Raw genomic sequence first — 17,938 nt, 5'->3', positions numbered from 1 at the left:
TTTACAGACTGAAAAGTTACCATCTCTGGCAAAATTAAGCACAGTGCAGAAGATGAAGCAGAGAAGAAAATACCCCACTCTCCCCCCACCCCATGATGCTACGGGCATCTTTACTTTTATTTCTATCTGCATGCATGTCTTTTGCACTGTGCTTCATTTTACCTTGAATTACAAACTCTCCTGAGCTCCCAGCCTTTTTAACGCTTCTTCTTACTGCCTCCCTTTTTTTTGGCCTTGCAATTTTCAGCAGGTGCTGAAAGTTCGTTGTAGCCAGATTGCAAAGCTCTGGCTAGCTGGGCCAGCACGCCCAAGAATGCTTCTTCCTGGTCACAATGCGCAGCCTGAGCCTTGGCACTTTCACCAGTTTTCGAGCCGCTAAATGCCTGTCCAGGTGCTGAACCTACGGTCTTCGAAGTGGCACGACACACGTTTTTGGACTGGCACCTGGCACCAGATGTTTGATTTTCCAAACGTAGTGGAATGGAAGTGCTGCAACATTTGCTAGTCACAGGAGTTGACGACCACTGGCTCACTGCCGCTGCAGTCGACTGCTTGACAGAAGGCTGGCTGCTTGGCACCGTGGTTGGACGTTGCGTCGATGTGCCTTTTCCACTGCCACTGGAGAGCTGTTTTTTTGACCTGGCTTTTGCAGCCTCCATGCAACGTTCTGCAGCTGTTTTCTTTTGGCATGTGGCTTCCTTGGCGGGTGGCAACTTTGCTCCCGACACTCCAGCCAAATCTTTTTGCTTTCCTTTGTCAACTGTGGGTGGTGGAACAGCCAGGAATACTGATGGCACAAAAGCCACTCTTGGCAATTTGTCCCGGGGTTGTTTTGAAGCAGACTTCACTGATGATGTCTTCGTTTCTGAACATGCTGGTGCTTTCTGTTGAAGTGAAGAAGGGGCCGACGGCACAACAGCCGTCTTCTTCTTCACTCCTTCTGGGCGGCGACGTCGCAGTTTGCTGATGCGCGGCCCCAGATCTCCGTAGGCCGCACGCACAGAAATCCTCGCCGAGCGGCGAGAGATGACGTTCGGCGCCGTGAGCGCCGCCTCCACCCGACGCTCCTGCTTCCAGATGCGGCAGTGCCGGTCCGTCATGGCATGCGGCCGGCCACAGTTGCCGCACTTGGGTTCGGCAGTGCACGAGTCGTGCGAGTGACCGCCACTTTTGCCGCAGCGCATGCATCGCGACGGGCGCAGGCACGACGGCGTTGCGTGGTTGAAGCGACCGCAATTGCTGCACTGAAGAGGCCGCGGCCGATTCGGCTTCACGTCCAGCTGCACGAGGCAGTGTTTCTCGATCACTGTCACCTCGGCCGGCGGTGAGGGCGCGTCAAAGCGTAGCAGCATGCTGCAGCCAAACTGCGTCGGGTGATAGCTGACCAGGGGCACCGAGGATACGATCTCGGCCTCGGCCATCTCTTCGGCCGTAAGGCGACCCTTGACGTTGTAGTGGTCGTAGATGATGCCCGAGCTGGTGCCCGGACGAGCGGCCAGCTCGCGGCCCAGAACTTCGAGGCCGCCGATGCTGCCGGTAGCCACGAGGGCCAGAACCGCGCTGCGATCGACGCCGTCGACGGCCACCACGTTGCGCTGGAAGTTGACCCGCACCGCCGCCACGCCTTGGATGCCGTATAACTCTCTTACGATAGCCGGCCGAGGAAGAACCCGGAAAGACACGGTGCGGTCTTTGGGCCTAAACAGAACGGTGCCGGCTATGGTGGCTGCCGGCGCGCCGTCGCCCATTGACTGGCGCGTCTCGTTTCTGCGTTTGCGGTGGGCCTGCCGTATCTCCCTCAGCTTGTCGGCACCCCGACGCCGCGCGCTGGCTTTGTCAGCGCCGTCTCGACTGACAGGCCCTCGGGCTTTGCCACCCCCATCGTCTGTAGTCCGCTCTCTGGGGCAGCCGTCCCTGCCCTCTCCAGCAGACAACGATGTGCTCGCCTTGGTACACTCACAAGACGCTGCACTGGGGTCCTCTTGCACACCTCGCTGGCACCCCTTGCGAATATTTGCTTTCCGCGGTGCTGGGATTGGCGGCTCATAGTCCTTCGGCTGCGACCCTTTAACGCTATGTTGCTCTTGCGGCCTCAGGCGATGGCTCGCACAGATGGGGGCTTCTGCAGTGGACATTGCACCACCCGTGTTGTGGCAGCACTGAAGCGCAGGTTTCCCTACCACCGTTTCACAGTTCGTCGGTGGCATAATTTCGCTCTCAGTATCAACCGCCACTCACCTAATGCACTTCTCCGTCCGGCTGCTTCCTACTGAAGCTGCTGAAGCGCCGAACAACCACTCAGTGAAAGACGTAGCCGCAGTAGCCACACACACTCATGCAGCAAAACGCGCGAAAGACCAGAGAGAGAGATTCCCTGACAAGCTGGACAAGCTGGCTACCATCTGGCTACCGCTACCTACGGCTGCGGTTGGCTACGCGAGCTAAAAAAAAAAAAGCTTAGTTCTGGTTTTGTTTTGGTCCTTGTTGAACGTTGAATTTGTGTGAAGGGTTAAGCTACAGCATTATCGAACCATTCGCACCAGTATTTAGGCGAAACTGCTTGTATCAAACAACTTTTTTGGTGATAGTGTTTTAACATTGCGTTACCATCCATTTCAGCATGGCCTCCGAGATGGCGCGCCGGCGGGTTTCTCTCCGGCCATAGAGTTTCATTGTAAGAAACTCTATGTCTCCGGCATAGAGTTTCATACAGTATTATTGTAAGAAACTCTCTATGGTTTCTTAGGCCTCCGACTTGGAACGACCACCACGCCGCCGCCGGTCGTTACTGCGTGAGCCCTGCGGACTCACTTGACTCACTAGGCAGTGAACATGGCCTACAGGTGCACGCGCATTATGCATTGCCGGGTTGCATTCGGCCGCGTGCTGTGCACTGTATTTCAGAGTATTTTCTGTACACGTTGCGCTAATATTCTGCCAATTTCTTTACCGGTCGACAGTGTGTTTTGAACTGGTCAACAGTCGCGCACAAGCAAATTTCGAATGCGGCCGAAATGTTGGAAGATGTCCTTTTAGGTTCGGAGGGTATGCTTACCCACATATCAAGGACGCCATGCCGGCGAAAGCACCATTCATGGGCGATCCGACGTAAGTCTGGCGACAACAGCTTTGAACGTGTCCACGGTGCGAAAGCATCGTGATATTTGGAGGCGCCACCTGATTTCGCCAAATTGTACACACGTTTTTCACTGCATATCAGAGTGTCGTAGAGCATGCCAGTTCTCGTGTATGGATGCTGCCACTTTTTGAATGAACCGTGGCTTGCAATGTGTAAAATAGTACACCGTTATCGATGCTGTGCATACACAATTGTCTGGTCGGCTTTAACTTTGTCCAGCTGCTGTTCATCATGACATGATGCGTAGTTCGAAATTCGCCTACGAACTTGCGTGCGCACCTTACAAACGTAGTACGTCTTGTTCGTTTTCGGTGCAAGAGCATCTAGAGAAAAATGTCATTGCGGCGATCGCTCGATGTGTGTACACACAAAGACCTCATCATCACACGGCTGTGTAGGCCCACCCACCATTTCCTATCAATTACGCTGTTGGAATAGCCTGTACGCATTCTTTGCAAAGTCTAAACAAGTAACGCGCGGTATTAAACCTATGCGGCTTTGGCTCGACCACCGAACAGTATTGTTGGCTTCCGAATAATGTGAGTCTGTGTAAATTAGAATGAAAAAATAAACCTGAAATATGCGCCAAAGCGAACAGTCGAACCTCAGAAACTCTTTATTGAAGGGCTACATTCACTGATACTGTGGTGCTGCAAATAAGGTAGTTAGGCAAGGCTCTTCCCAGACCTCACAGTAACCCTCTGTTCCACCATTCTGTATGTTCTAATGTCAATGTAAATTTTATTAACTTCTGCGGCACCAAAAATGAAATTGAACAACTTGACTACCTACCTTCTTGGTGCTTGCTTGGCAGGATGCATGATGTAAGTGCATGTACACATCATAGGAGAATGAACAAACACTTCTGCTCTGTTTATTTTTTTTTCTTCAGCATCTCATGGTATACTTCAGTGCAAATAATTCCGATGGCCATAACGTAAGCTCAGTTGCATCAAGTTATTCTCCATCTTGCACACTTAAATGTAAACATTTCGACAGAAGTCTGTCTGGCTGGGTGGAAGAATTAAGAAGTTGAAATACCTCCAGCCACAAATTCTTGGAGGAAACCCGAAGTTTCGAGACCGGATTGGTCTCTTCTTCAGGGGTGACTGTGCTGATCAGGGGGGCTTCGTCGCAGCTTGTTTTTGGCTCCGCCTTTCTCTTTCCCTCACGTTCCGGAGGCCGTGCACGTAGATCGGAGGCATTGTTCCGAGGGACCGGTTCACATTCGCAGGTGTGTTCTGGATGTGCCACGACTCGAGTAAGAGCCTCCTTCCCAGATTCCTTTCCGTTTCTATGATGGAAGCGAAGGAGGCTCTTACTCGAGTCGTGGCACATCCAGAACACACCTGCGAATGTGAACCGGTCCCTCGGAACAATGCCTCCGATCTACGTGCACGGCCTCCGGAACGTGAGGGAAAGAGAAAGGCGGAGCCAAAAACAAGCTGCGACGAAGCCCCCCTGATCAGCACAGTCACCCCTGAAGAAGAGACCAAGCCGGTCTCGAAACGTCCGGTTTCCTCCAAGAATTTGTGGCTGGAGGTATTTCAACTTCTTAATCTTGCACACTGGCTTTTGAAAAAATCCGTAAACGGAGGGTGGGTGCTCGAGCTGACGTTTCGACAAGTGGACTTTTCTTCAAGGCTGGAACGTCGGCTCGAGCACCCTTGTCGAAACCTGGGCTCGAGCATCCACCCCCTGTTTACGGATTTTTTCATCGCAGCTTCCATCTTCCACTTCGTGCCGTTTTTTGGATTTACACTGGCTTTTGTGTGTTGTATGTTTGTTGCCAGCACATTGTCTGCCGGGCGCTGGTCACTTGTCAACACACCGTGTAGCTTAACTAAGTACATTATGAGCAATCGAGACAGAGCACAATCTCACTAGGTGCACATATATTAAGTGCGGACAACTTTCGGGGCCCTGGCTGTCGTCTCATGTTGCTTGGTGTAGCACTGGCAAAACCACGTATAGCATAGCCATCTGTAGCATACTGAAAGCGCACCAAGGAGAAGTCTTCCATCTCTTATATCAACCACGTATAGCATAGCCACCTGTAGCATGATGAGCACGCACGCCTAGGAGAAGTCTTCTTCCTCTTGTTCTTTGAGCGCCTTGAAGATGATATCAAGTGCTGAGCATATTAGGGACCCGGGCTGTCGTATGCTGTCGTCGTCTCATGTTGCTTGGCGTAACACTGGCAAAACCACGTGTAGCGTAGCCATCTGTGGCATACTGAGCGCGCGCCAAGGAGAAGTCTTCCATCTCTTATATCAACCACGTATAGCATAGCCACCTGTAGCATGATGAGCACGCACGCCTAGGAGAAGTCTTCTTCCTCTTGTTCTTTGAACGCCTTGAAGATGATATCAAGTGCTGAGCATATTAGGGACCCGGGCTGTCGTATGCTGTCGTCGTCTCATGTTGCTTGGCGTAACACTGGCAAAACCACGTGTAGCGTAGCCATCTGTGGCATACTGAACGCGCACCAAGGAGAAGTCTTCCATCTCATATTTCAACCACCTATAGCATAGCCACCTGTAGCATGATGAGCACGCACGCCTAGGAGAAGTCTTCTTCCTCTTGTTCTTTGAGCGCCTTGAAGATGATATCAAGTGCTGAGCATATTAGGGACCCGGGCTGTCGTATGCTGTCGTCGTCTCATGTTGCTTGGCGTAACACTGGCAAAACCACGTATAGCGTAGCCATCTGTGGCATACTGAACGCGCACCAAGGAGAAGTCTTCCATCTCTTATATCAACCACGTATAGCATAGGGCCACGTGTAGCATGATGAGCACGCACGCCTAGGAGAAGTCTTCTTCCTCTTGTTCTTTGAGCGCCTTGAAGATGATATCAAGTGCTGAGCATATTAGGGACCCGGGCTGTCGTATGCTGTCGTCGTCTCATGTTGCTTGGCGTAACACTGGCAAAACCACGTGTAGCGTAGCCGTCTGTGGCATACTGAGCGCGCGCCAAGGAGAAGTCTTCCATCTCTTATAGCAACCACGTATAGCATAGCCACCTGTAGCATGATGAGCACGCACGCCTAGGAGAAGTCTTCTTCCTCTTGTTCTTTGAGCGCCTTGAAGATGATATCAAGTGCTGAGCATATTAGGGACCCGGGCTGTCGTATGCTGTCGTCGTCTCATGTTGCTTGGCGTAACACTGGCAAAACCACGTATAGCGTAGCCGTCTGTGGCATACTGAGCGCGCGCCAAGGAGAAGTCTTCCATCTCTTATATCAACCACGTATAGCATAGCCACCTGTAGCATGATGAGCACGCACGCCTAGGAGAAGTCTTCTTGTTCTTTGAGCACCTTGAAGATGATATCAAGTGCTGAGCATATTAGGGACCCGGGCTGTCGTATGCTGTCATCGTCTCATGTTGCTTGGCGTAACACTGGCAAAACCACGTGTAGCGTAGCCGTCTGTGGCATACTGAGCGCGCGCCAAGGAGAAGTCTTCCATCTCTTATATCAACCACGTATAGCATAGCCACCTGTAGCATGATGAGCACGCACGCCTAGGACAAGTCTTCTTCCTCTTGTTCTTTGAGCGCCTTGAAGATGATATCAAGTGCTGAGCATATTAGGGACCCGGGCTGTCGTATGCTGTCGTCGTCTCATGTTGCTTGGCGTAACACTGGCAAAACTGCATGTAGCGTAGCCATCTGTGGCATACTGAGCGCGCGCCAAGGAGAAGTCTTCCATCTCTTATATCAACCACGTATAGCATAGCCACCTGCAGCATGATGAGCACGCACGCCTAGGAGAAGTCTTCTTCCTCTTGTTCTTTGAGCACCTTGAAGATGATATCAAATGCTGAGCATATTAGGGACCCGGGCTGTCGTATGCTGTCGTCGTCTCATGTTGCTTGGCGTAACACTGGCAAAACCACGTATAGCGTAGCCGTCTGTGGCATACTGAGCGCGCGCCAAGGAGAAGTCTTCCATCTCTTATATCAACCACGTATAGCATAGCCACCTGTAGCATGATGAGCACGCACGCCTAGGAGAAGTCTTCTTCCTCTTGTTCTTTGAGCACCTTGAAGATGATATCAAGTGCTGAGCATATTAGGCTGAGATATGAAGTGCTGCTCGAGCGCATCAGTAGTTCATTATGAACCAACTAGACTGCAAGGAAGTATAGCTGAAATGGGATCTTTCCTACCTATATGCTTAATAACATTCGACTGCAATCTGCAACATCATACTGGTAGTTAGGGGTTCGCATTACTAGTAAGCTACTTGAAAAACTGATATTGGCCACATACCCTCTCAGGCAGCTCACCACTAAAATGCTTTTGCTGGACATTTTCTCTAGCACCATCATCACTCTATACGGCTGGCATTCATCCACAGCTTGAGTGTTCACATTATGAGGAGGACCCAAAAAAGCTTCCCCCTTAACCAGAGAGTGTCACCAACATGGAGGCTCTCCTGTGCCTTCCATTATTATCAGTCCACAGAAAATTATCGCATCTGTGTCTTTTCCGCAATATCTACTGCCACAGCGTATCATCCCTGTTCAACCGCCACCACACATTTCATCTCGCATTAACCATCACCACTGCAACACCGTTGGCTTGTCATATTCTCCTCAAGCCAGCAAAACATTGGAATAACCTACCCACAGCACTTTCAAGCATAACTAGCACCAATAACTTTGACATTGTGCTTCAAAATTTTATTTTATAATGTTACCTGTTTTTATGCCACATTTTTTTGTAAGTCATGTCTCGTATTTTATTTAAGTTATGCCACATATTTGTGTTATTGTTGGCATATTTTCGCTTCTCGTTCTTACCACCTTGCATGCCATGTTTGCCATATTTCTTGCCGTGTATTTTATGAGCTACTTGTCTACCATTTATGGGACAATTCATTCTCTTGCTTTTCTTCAATATTAACTTCCACATGTCTGACTTTTTCTCTAAAGCTTCTTTAAAATTTTTTCCTTACTTATATTATGTATCTATAATGAAGTGTTCATAATATATTTCCTTTATAGGGGTGATTTCATATATTTCAGGCCTCATACCTAAAACTCCCAGTGATTTTAAGATGGCCACCTAGCGGAGGCCTGCATCTAGTTTCAACTCTGTGTGCAAATTGTGGCCCCTTTTCTGGTGGTGGTTCGGCATCTATTTTAGTCCACAAACTGCATATGCAATAAAGGGTTTTTTATAATGGCCCCAGTTCACATGGTGAGCGTTGAGATGGCTGTAGCGAAAGTCTGTGGCTTGAAGGAGATCCACCCTATAGCTTAGACCTGAGGCCCAGCGTCTACTGCCTTCTCTTAAGGCTGCAAAAATATCTACAAGGCAAAAAAAATTGCTGCTGAAGATGAGTGAAGTCTGCGGACAAAAGTTGAGACTACTTTTTGAAAGGCATACGATGTTAATTGAGGTGTTTGAAAAATATGTTGATTTTAAGGGAGGTTATACTGAAAAGTGACCCAGTTGTTTTATTGCCATTAAAAGTTTGTCAGGCAGGCAACTTATGGAATTACCGTCCTTACATGCCTCTCCTTCTGCAATGTGGACCTTAATAAGGGCATAACAAATGAAATGAAAGCGTGATGCTGCAAGCAGCTGTGGGCAGGAAAGCCTTTGCAAGGTGTAACGACGTTTGCACTACCCTTCCTTGTATTTTTCACTTTCTTGTGCTGCTTGTAAAGTCGTGTGACAAGGCCAAATGTGTCCCCCTGGGCACAGAATGTATAGCACAGGGGGCCAGAGGAAATTCGCAGACACATTTGATGTCGCTTATTTGGAGCATTGCACCACATATGTGCTTGCCTTTGTTTTTCAGGATGGGGGCAGCTCAACACTTCTGGCCATGTGTAGAATGGAATGGCTGCCCACAGACCAGAGCTCGGGTCGAGGTGAGATAATCCACACGAAAGGTTGTTGTGAAAAAGCCGATTAGGGATGGTAAAATCGATGAACGATTAATCGATTAAAAGTACGCCGTGAAACGATTAATCGCCATCGATGTCCACCTTTCAATTAATCAAATTAATCGATTAAAAACTGTTTCGACTATGGCACCCACCCACCCCCAACCCTTGGCCGGAGCGCATGATTGCGAGGCGAGCGATGCCGAGACGCAGAAGTCGAGTGCATCTCCTCTTTCACTACGGCGAATATTTGTACACTAGCAGTACGAGCCCGGAGCCGCCTCTGGCCCTACCCCATAGAGACAGAAATTAACTCGCCCTGATCTCTGTCACCTAAGGCGTCCACCTCCAAGCCCTCCCCAAGGCTTCAAGCGCGGGCAGGAGGTGGCCCCACCACGACGAGGCAGAAATGCACTTGCCCGCTTCTCTCCGCTGACAGTTTACTGCCTTCGCCTCCTCTCACCCTCCTTTCTTCTGTCGTGTGCTGGCTAACCGTCTGCAAAGTACACATGGGGTTTGCATGCTATATTGCGTGATTATTGCATTTTGGGGTGGATACTGTTTCCTTTGTCATGTCATGATGGCGAGCAATCGCAAGCGGAGCACGGTGTGGACGTTGTTCACAGAAGATTCGAAAATGAAGACTGCGAAGTGTGATCAACGTGGTAAGCAGTATACGAAGCCAGTAACGAACTGCTGCGCAAACACTTTATTAACGTGCCGAAAAGTCTCTCCAAAGAAAGGTGGTCAAGACGGAAATGACAGTGTCAAAGACCCTGTTCCTGAAGGCACGAATCCGCCTCTTAGGTAAGTTATCAATATCTCGCTGTGTAGCCAACAGCCGTCCACCTTTGTGTAACTTATTTTGAAAATCAAGTCGCTTTTCAGTAATGTAACACATTCTTATGTTTCAAAAGCATGGATTGTTGGCTGGGTGTCGGAGCGAAATATTTTTTGTTTTGGTTTTAGTTTCATTCCACCGCAAAAAGTTCCGTTCCGTTTCTGTTCCGGAACGAAAAAAAAAATTGTTCCGTAACAGTTTGTAACAGTTCTTATTTGTGTGTGAAAACTTGAACTTAAAGTAGCGATAAAAAACACTGGATTTGTGGTACAGTTACTTGCGCTCCTCTTAAGAAAGTGGGATAGGGGTAAAGCATGTTCTTCCCACAGTCTTCAGAGTGCAAGTAACTGTACCACGAATTCTCACCAACTAGCACAAACCAGTACTCTTCGTAGTCATAGTAATTATTTTTCTCAAAAGTCAATTAAGGATTTTTGTGAGCAGGCTCAGTGCTTTGTGTCAAGGGAATGAGCACGATGTCAGAAGCAGCACATCATTCAGTGCACTCTGATGTGCGAGACCACTGTTCTGATACAGCAAACTTCAAAGCCAAGATTGCTCTCTCCACGCTGGCCTGCGTGACAGGCACATGGAAGTCCACTTGCGTTAATATAAACATCTCTGGTTGCCACTATTTTCGTTTTTCGCACAATTTCAACACATCTTTACTTGGGAATTCCTGCCTGAAGTATGTGCTAATACTGTACCCTCACCTATGCATCATGGCTCATGTCGCATGACCTCGGTTGTTTAGGATGGCCAAGTTTTCCCGTGAACTGGAAAACGATTAAAAAAATTTCGGTTTCAATATAGAACGAAATAATAGATAACGTTTCGGTTGCATTTTTGTTCTCGTCAAAAATATCGTTTTTTTTTCATTTTTCATTTTTGGTTTTCGTTCCGTTCCGACACACTGATTGTTCATATTCGTTCAAAAAGCTGGGTCCTCTTCACAGGGACCTCTTCCTTAGTCCCTGTGTTTTCAGCGCTATGGCTTCATTGAATGAATGCAGCAAGGCGGTGTGTCAACACTCAACAGTGAAGTTTGTTCTTTTCTGTAAATTTCAGACGTGTGAGCGCATCGTCTTGCTGCTTATTTTATTTGTGTTCGTATTTGATCGGTGCTGTTTCAACGTGTTCCCGCACAAACTCTGCTCTCCTTGTCTTTGATAAACCAGTGGTTTTCGTTGCCTGCAGTGTCTATTGCAACTTTTTTGGTATTTTACTTAACCCTCAGCTGTTACTTGTTTTTTTTTTGTGTAACTGCACTATACAGTGGTCCTAGAAGCGCCACGTTGTAGTATACACTGTTTATTAAGGTGAAAGTCTTAGATGCCTCTTCGAATGCGAAATTTGACCGTCGGCGTCGGGGACATGTGATGCAAAAATCATCGCGTGAGGACATCACCATATGACGTCACGATGACGTCACATATCGCCGAAATGTGTGACATCATCATGACGTCGCTGTGATGTCACATGATGACGTCATCACATGACATCATAGCTTGGTCAAAGGTCCGATCACAGAGGCAGTGCAAAACCACGTTAAGTGCAGAAAGCTTTCGAAGGGTGAGTGGCGGGGCAACATCAATACATCGACTGAAAAGAAAAATAAAGCGGCTTTCACCTTCGAGTCGTCTTAAGTGAATGCATAAGAGACCCTGTGAGTTTTTTCTTAACTGGTTCATATTGCCGCTATTGTTTACTCCTCAGCAACTCAAAGATTATTGTTTACCAATGAAAGAAAGAGAGAAAATATATTAGAAGGCAGAGAGGCTGGCCTGAGCTAGTACGCCCAGGCCTGCTACTCTGGACTGGGGAAACTGCAACGGGGGAAACAGAGTGATGTATGATGATGGATACAGGAATAAGTGATCCACATATATATATAACAATACGTGATTACTAGCGTAAAGGCGACAAGGACGCTAACAATCATCTTTCATTATGCTATATACTAACTAGCCCAACTGTCCATCTTATAGTGTATATACCTTTTTGTAAAGCTAGCTTTCCTGAGATGCAGTTAGCCAAATTAATCGCAGTTAGGCACTTCTGCAAACAGCATTTTCTGGCGCAGTTTGCTTGCACTATGACGTGGAATATATAGACTCGGCTCTCTTGACATAAAAACGCGTAATAGACAAACCCCAGCACGTGCATCGAGGAGCTCGTCTCCACTTGAAGCACGACAGCTGCTGTCATTAGTTGGGTGAATATGCAGCGCAGGGAAGCGCACTCGCAGATTATGAAAATGGTCTGATTGACCCTTTTCATAATCACCAACTTTACGCATCGGTTTGCCAAACATCTAGGATCCAGTCCATTAGTACCAAAAAAAATGACCTTGCAGCATTTGGTAATACTGTATGGTCACATATTTCAGAGAAAATACAGCTTTCAGCTAATGCTTGCACTCCTGTGTCAGCCAGGCTAGAGGCCCCCATCTTCTGCTGTGACACGAAGGGAGGGCAGTCACGAAATATATGTTCTAATGTCTGATACATTAGACAGCGCTCACAGTTCGGGCTGTACGCACGATTGAAAAGGTTAAGGCAACGGTGCGACTTTTTGACCAGTGTGGTCACCGAAAGCACCTCCAATATTGGTTCGCTCTAGTTGGAAGACTTTGAGGAAATATGACCTGCTGCCGAATCGTCCATGGATGACGGCCACAGATACTTGAATCCGTGACATCACCCAAAGACGACGGGCCCCCTGTGTCCAGTGGGTGAACGTGTGAATTTTCACGCAGGCGCTAATGCACTCATGTGATCTCTAGCGCGTCTGATAGAAATACTTGGGGCGATATCAGACACAAACAATGCATCTCCATTTTTATAGCACCCATCGAAAATGTTGATTAATTTATTAATTGATTAAAAATCACATAGAAAGCAATTAATCTTGAAGGATAAATCGCAGCATGTACGTTTTCACAGAATTACGCAGCATGTACGTTTTCACAATAAATTGGATTGGTCGTTTTGGAATGCCCTCTACAACGTAACGAAGCGCATTTGGCCCTAGAGTGAATATCAGAAAAGTTGAATAATTCATCTTTGTTAATTAACAAAGTAAGCGCAATATACAAATGCCCTAACGATAGCCACATGACGGTAAACTGTGTTGGTGGTTTTTTTCAGTTGTGGTTAACCACGTCTTTGTAAATATTTGGTTCCAGTTACGTGAAACACTTTGTATAAACACGATACAGGTGGCACCCCGAAAAGCTCTGACAATATATAGCATGATGTATCGTCAACATAGATGCTAAAGTCAGACAATAGAAAGCTCAGTGCCTATGGATAATGACATAAAAGAGCTCGTAGAGACGATTATGAGAAAAATGGAGTACTTGGAATTATATTTCTCAAATCCCCTTCGTAACATCTGTATATTTTTCTTATAATTTCCATTATTATCAGGCGAACTCAATTTCGCTGTTTTACTAAATCCTAGGCAGAACTTTTGTTACTGTGTACTCTAGGCACGCTCAGGTTATTTTAGCTTTGTCCTCGGCATCGCCTTGACATAACAGTAAGCTCACATGAAGTGTACATATGTAAACAGTAGCAATGGTGCAGACAGTAAAAAAATCAGAATAAAGCAAAGAATGTATTTTAGCAGCAGGTTACAAATGACATATCAGAGTAAACAGATGGGCAAAAACTATACAGAGGCCTAGGTAATGTATGGGTTGCGAATGGAGGACAACAAAGAGAGCACTTGTACTACCAATCAATTTATCATTAAAAGAACTACTTGAATAATTTAGCGCGAAAAACAAAGATGCAGTGCACCAAAATATCTTCTGTTGCATAAATCCTTGTTTTATTGCATCTAGCATTGGCACCGGTGGCGCAACGATTGTTCAAATCTCATTTGCATACAAGTAAATCTCATCTTATGTAAGGCAAGCTTACATCCACGAGATCTTTCAAATTGCTGATGCATGAAAGCAGCAAGATGCAAAGCCACCCCATTCTTGCATTCTTGAGATATTGCAACGAAGCATCACGCAAGACATACTTTGGTAACTACACTATAGCGGCATGAGAATCTGAGTGAAAAGATGTCGCACACGTTGGAGTATGCAGCACAGTACAGTGGCTACGAACAAGTGCCATGGCACCGACACAAAATAAAAAGAAAGAAAACAGAGAAAACAAACGGTCGGATGCACGTAGACGCTTTCGCGGTCTTGTTTTTGTCCAGATGGCTCGAGCGCCATCATCTGACTCTGCTCCACCAATAGGGATGCATAAACCTTATCGCCTGTGCTCGCTGGAGCACTCTGGCAGACAGATAAAAGCACGTCAATGTCGTAAGCTTAGGTGGCTTAGTGGCAGCAATACCAGCTTTATTGTTTTTTTGAAAGCCTGCCCTTAGGCATAGTAATTAGTGGTGTCAAAAGTACAGATGCAAATTTGCTTCGTGTATAAAGTCTAATAATAATCAGTGGTGAGGTCCACGGATCCAGCGGTCGAGGTCGGGTGCTCGGCCAGGCCTGAGGCCTGTTGCACGGTGGTGGCCAAGACGGCTTAGTTGTAGGCCTGTGCAAGTCCACAAAAAGTGTGTGGCAGTCATATCGTGGATTGGGGCGTCACAAAACGGGCGCGATGTACCATACGGGCCGCGGTAACAATGTTGCGCCCGACAACCTTGAACCACTAGGGAGGTCTGATCCACACGGAGGAACAAGAGCTCATGTGGTACATCGGAGGCTTTCAGTTCAGCCGATGTTTATTGTTTCGCATGGTGATGTTTCTATAGCAGTATCTAGGCAGCAAGTTATCTTTTCGTCCACTTTACTTTCTTCACATTTATATCATAATTGCTACAAGTAACACCCCCTATACTTTCCTTGGCATTATTGTCTGTTAGTTCTCATTAAAATTGTGTCTAACAAAGAAAAACAAGCCCTTAAAAGTAATCTTCTTTCCTTCAGAGCAGTATCTTGTATCTTAAGATACGCGATACATTATTGAATGTATTGGAAATACAGATACAGATACTCGTTTTGCAAGACATATCGCGATACAGATACAAGATACCCAAAGAGTATCTAAGATAGTATCTAAGATACATGCATCTTCGATACTGCCCAGCACTGTAAAAAAGTAATTAACTTATATTACTATTACTAATTAGCTTCCTACAACATTTTAAGTTATAATGGAATTTTATTACAGTTTACAGCTGGCCAAAAATAATGAAATCACATTCCTATTACTTAGTGATGAAATTACTTTGGAATTACTTTAATAAAAGTTGATCATTCATGCACTGGCTCATGTACACTTTATTTACGGCACATATACATTAAATTATCAGAGATCTTTGTTCAGGTTCCATGCTTGAGGTCTGGCACTAAGAATAACTTAATATTTTTCCTTCTTTTTTGGACAGTTTTTTATGCCATAAGGGAAGCTGGCATGCATATTTTAGTCAAAAGTTATTGGGGAAGCAATGGGTAATTTATTAAAGATTACTTCCTCGAAGTAATTCATTCCATTACTAGATTACCAGCCAACATAAGCAGTTCATTACAGTGAAAAGTGATTTGTAATGTCTGGATTGAAGAAAGCTGCAGAAGTGGTTAGTATGGCTCGCCATGTGGTGGTGCCCTGTGTGTTGCTCATTTTCTCATTCTTTTTCTATTTGTTTGAGGATGGGCTCCTTTCTGGCTGCTTTCATTGATCTCTGCTACATGGCATAAAGAGATTGCCTTCTATGATGCAGCGATCTCGTGCAAAGAACCATGAATGTTGGAAATCAGGTGTACCCGACAATCACATGCTCTGGTACATTGCAGGAACCTTGATTGTAGTTGACAGTAATAATGCTTAGTTGCAAATTGCATCATGATGCAGGGTTTGGAAACTGCACAGTGCATTGAATGCAAGATCTTATTGACTAGAACAGTATGCGATGTGCTCGATTGTTTACGGCTTTTGATGCGCATAATTACGCGCATCAAAAGCCGTAAACTTATAAGGTTTACTATTACATAAAAGTTGGCTTCTTTTCAATCATTTCCATGTGTTTGGTTAGGTGCTTTTACATCAGTGATTGTATGAACTGGATATTTGCAGTGAATCCTGATGTGAGCTGTGAGGCCTGCAGTAGCACTGGTGGATGCCCAGGGTAAGCACTTCTGAGCAAGAAACAGGGAGTGCAAATTGAAGCATGTTTGGGAAGTAAGAAACGCTATCGAGAATGCTTTAACGGGAGAGCACTGCACAGCAGATCGGAAGTTATTCAACATGGAAAAGGGTAGCCACTGTTGGGAGCAAGCGATACACTGCCACATGCATCATGCAGAGTATGCCATCTAATTTATCTTGTCTTGTTTGCATTCCCGTTCATGTAATGCCATCAGGTGTTTTACAAGCCTGACTTAAGCACATTTCTCTGGCAGACATTGTCAGTGGCCGACAATTCGTTGGGGATTCGGGGCAATAAATGATGCACAGGATGCTTCAGTAGAGACGCAGCTTTTTTCAATAGTCTCTCAATAAGCCCTTGTTGAAGGCCGGTACCCAGCTGTAACTCACGAAATAATTGAATTTGTGTGCCTGAACTTATAACACATGCACGCAGGCGCACACACACGCGTGCGCGCACACACACACACACACATACACACGCACGCACATGCGCACACACACACACACGCACGGGGTGGTTAACCCCCCCCCCCCAGCGAACATGAATGCGACTCCTCTTTTACCTCAGACTGGAAATAGTCGTGACAAGTACGTGATGAAATATTTGAATGGAGGCATGTTATGACCGTATCTTTTTTGTGAAAAATGGCAAGTCATCTCACTTGCGCCAGTGGATCACCTTACCATTGTGTGTGGTGTTTGGTGCTTATTCGTTTCTTTCGAGATGTGTGCAAGAAAGCCGCAATATCAACCTTTTCTTTCTCTGTGAAGCATAAAGCTCCGGAGCAGCCACTGTGGCACTTCTTGCACACAGGCGAAATAGTTTCTTGCTCCTGTTTATAGTTAAAGAAAGAAACAGATAATCACCACACATTGCACCCAAAAAATAAGCTGTCTACGAGTGTATTTCAGAATGCTTGCTGATATTCCTGACCATACTCTGCTTTGGTGTGCCTTGATTCAAATTTCCTCACTTCCTTGTCATGTGTGGTTCCTGTCTTGTGTAACAGAGAGGCCGCATTTCCTGCATGCTGGGCGCGATCAGTTTTGATATCACTTTAACATTCGATGCTTAGTATCTCGAATTACGTGGAACTTACATGATTTCTAAAAAAATGGGTATGCCAGCTTGTACAGTGTGCAAGCCTAGACATTGCTTGCTTTTCATGCTGCCCCGTGCCGACCGCTTTCTCCGGGCAAACGCGTGCTTTGTGTGAAAGACATCATGGAGAGGAAGAAGTGCACGTGAAATGCCAACCGCTTTCTCTGGGCAAATTCGTGCTTTGTATGAAATACGTCATGGAGAGGAATAAGTGCAATGTCGGTGTGCACGTGAAATGTTTCAAGGCTTACCACACCCGCACATAGCACCCCTAATACCCAGTGTCTTATATGTGTAGGACAGCTTGAAAAACAGTGTTCCGTTAACCTGGCAGTAAATAAAGAACTTTTGCTTTCTTTTGAAGGTAGAAGTACACTTTATGTGAAAAAGAATATTTATTTTGTCATTTTTTTTGAGCTTGGGCATATATGGGTTAAGATGCTTCCTAAAGAAATCCACAGGATAAAGATTAACCTGGAGTAGCCCACTACGGAACGATTCATAACTGTGCTTCTGGCATGTAAAACACCAGAATTATAAAGTTTTAGTACTGTTGGGCATACTGATGGTCATTAGCCTGGCACTTGCACACTGCAACATCACAATAGTGTTATGTATGATGCAGTCATCACTAAGGACAATGTCTTACTTGTGCTGTGAAGCACAAGGTCACAGGTTTGATTCCCAGCCACAGTGGCCGCTTTTTGAGGGGAGCAAAATGCAAGAACTTGCATCTGTTGTAATATCGGTGCACACCAAGGGGATCAGAATTAGTGC

At 46.2% G+C, this 17,938-nt stretch overlaps 1 protein-coding gene and 1 long non-coding RNA gene across 3 annotated transcripts in view; one reads left to right on the top strand and one right to left on the bottom strand.

Annotated features, from left to right (window-relative positions):
* Positions 1-2,827: 2,827 nt before the first annotated feature.
* LOC119384080 (transmembrane protein 117) overlaps positions 2,828-17,938 on the top strand; it is a 77,400-nt gene continuing 62,289 nt past the window's right edge. Inside the window, exons 1-3 of one of the 2 annotated variants that reach the window (XM_049412759.1) lie at positions 2,828-3,108; positions 8,955-9,027; positions 15,985-16,036. In XM_049412759.1, the coding sequence (XP_049268716.1) occupies positions 8,982-9,027; positions 15,985-16,036 (98 nt within the window). In that variant the 5' untranslated portion in view covers positions 2,828-3,108; positions 8,955-8,981. The remainder of the gene's footprint in view (positions 3,109-8,954; positions 9,028-15,984; positions 16,037-17,938) is intronic. The other variant, XM_037652364.2, reaches the window with a different exon arrangement.
* LOC125757306 (uncharacterized) lies at positions 5,075-6,938 on the bottom strand. The gene is made up of 3 exons (XR_007415229.1): positions 6,884-6,938; positions 6,164-6,405; positions 5,075-5,435 (listed from the first exon to the last, which is right to left on the bottom strand). It is a non-coding gene; the product is annotated as an uncharacterized LOC125757306 (long non-coding RNA).

Source organism: Rhipicephalus sanguineus, chromosome 2, assembly GCF_013339695.2.
Source record: "Rhipicephalus sanguineus isolate Rsan-2018 chromosome 2, BIME_Rsan_1.4, whole genome shotgun sequence".
Taxonomy (NCBI): Eukaryota; Metazoa; Arthropoda; class Arachnida; order Ixodida; family Ixodidae; genus Rhipicephalus; species Rhipicephalus sanguineus.
This window is presented reverse-complemented; position numbering and strand designations above follow the sequence as displayed.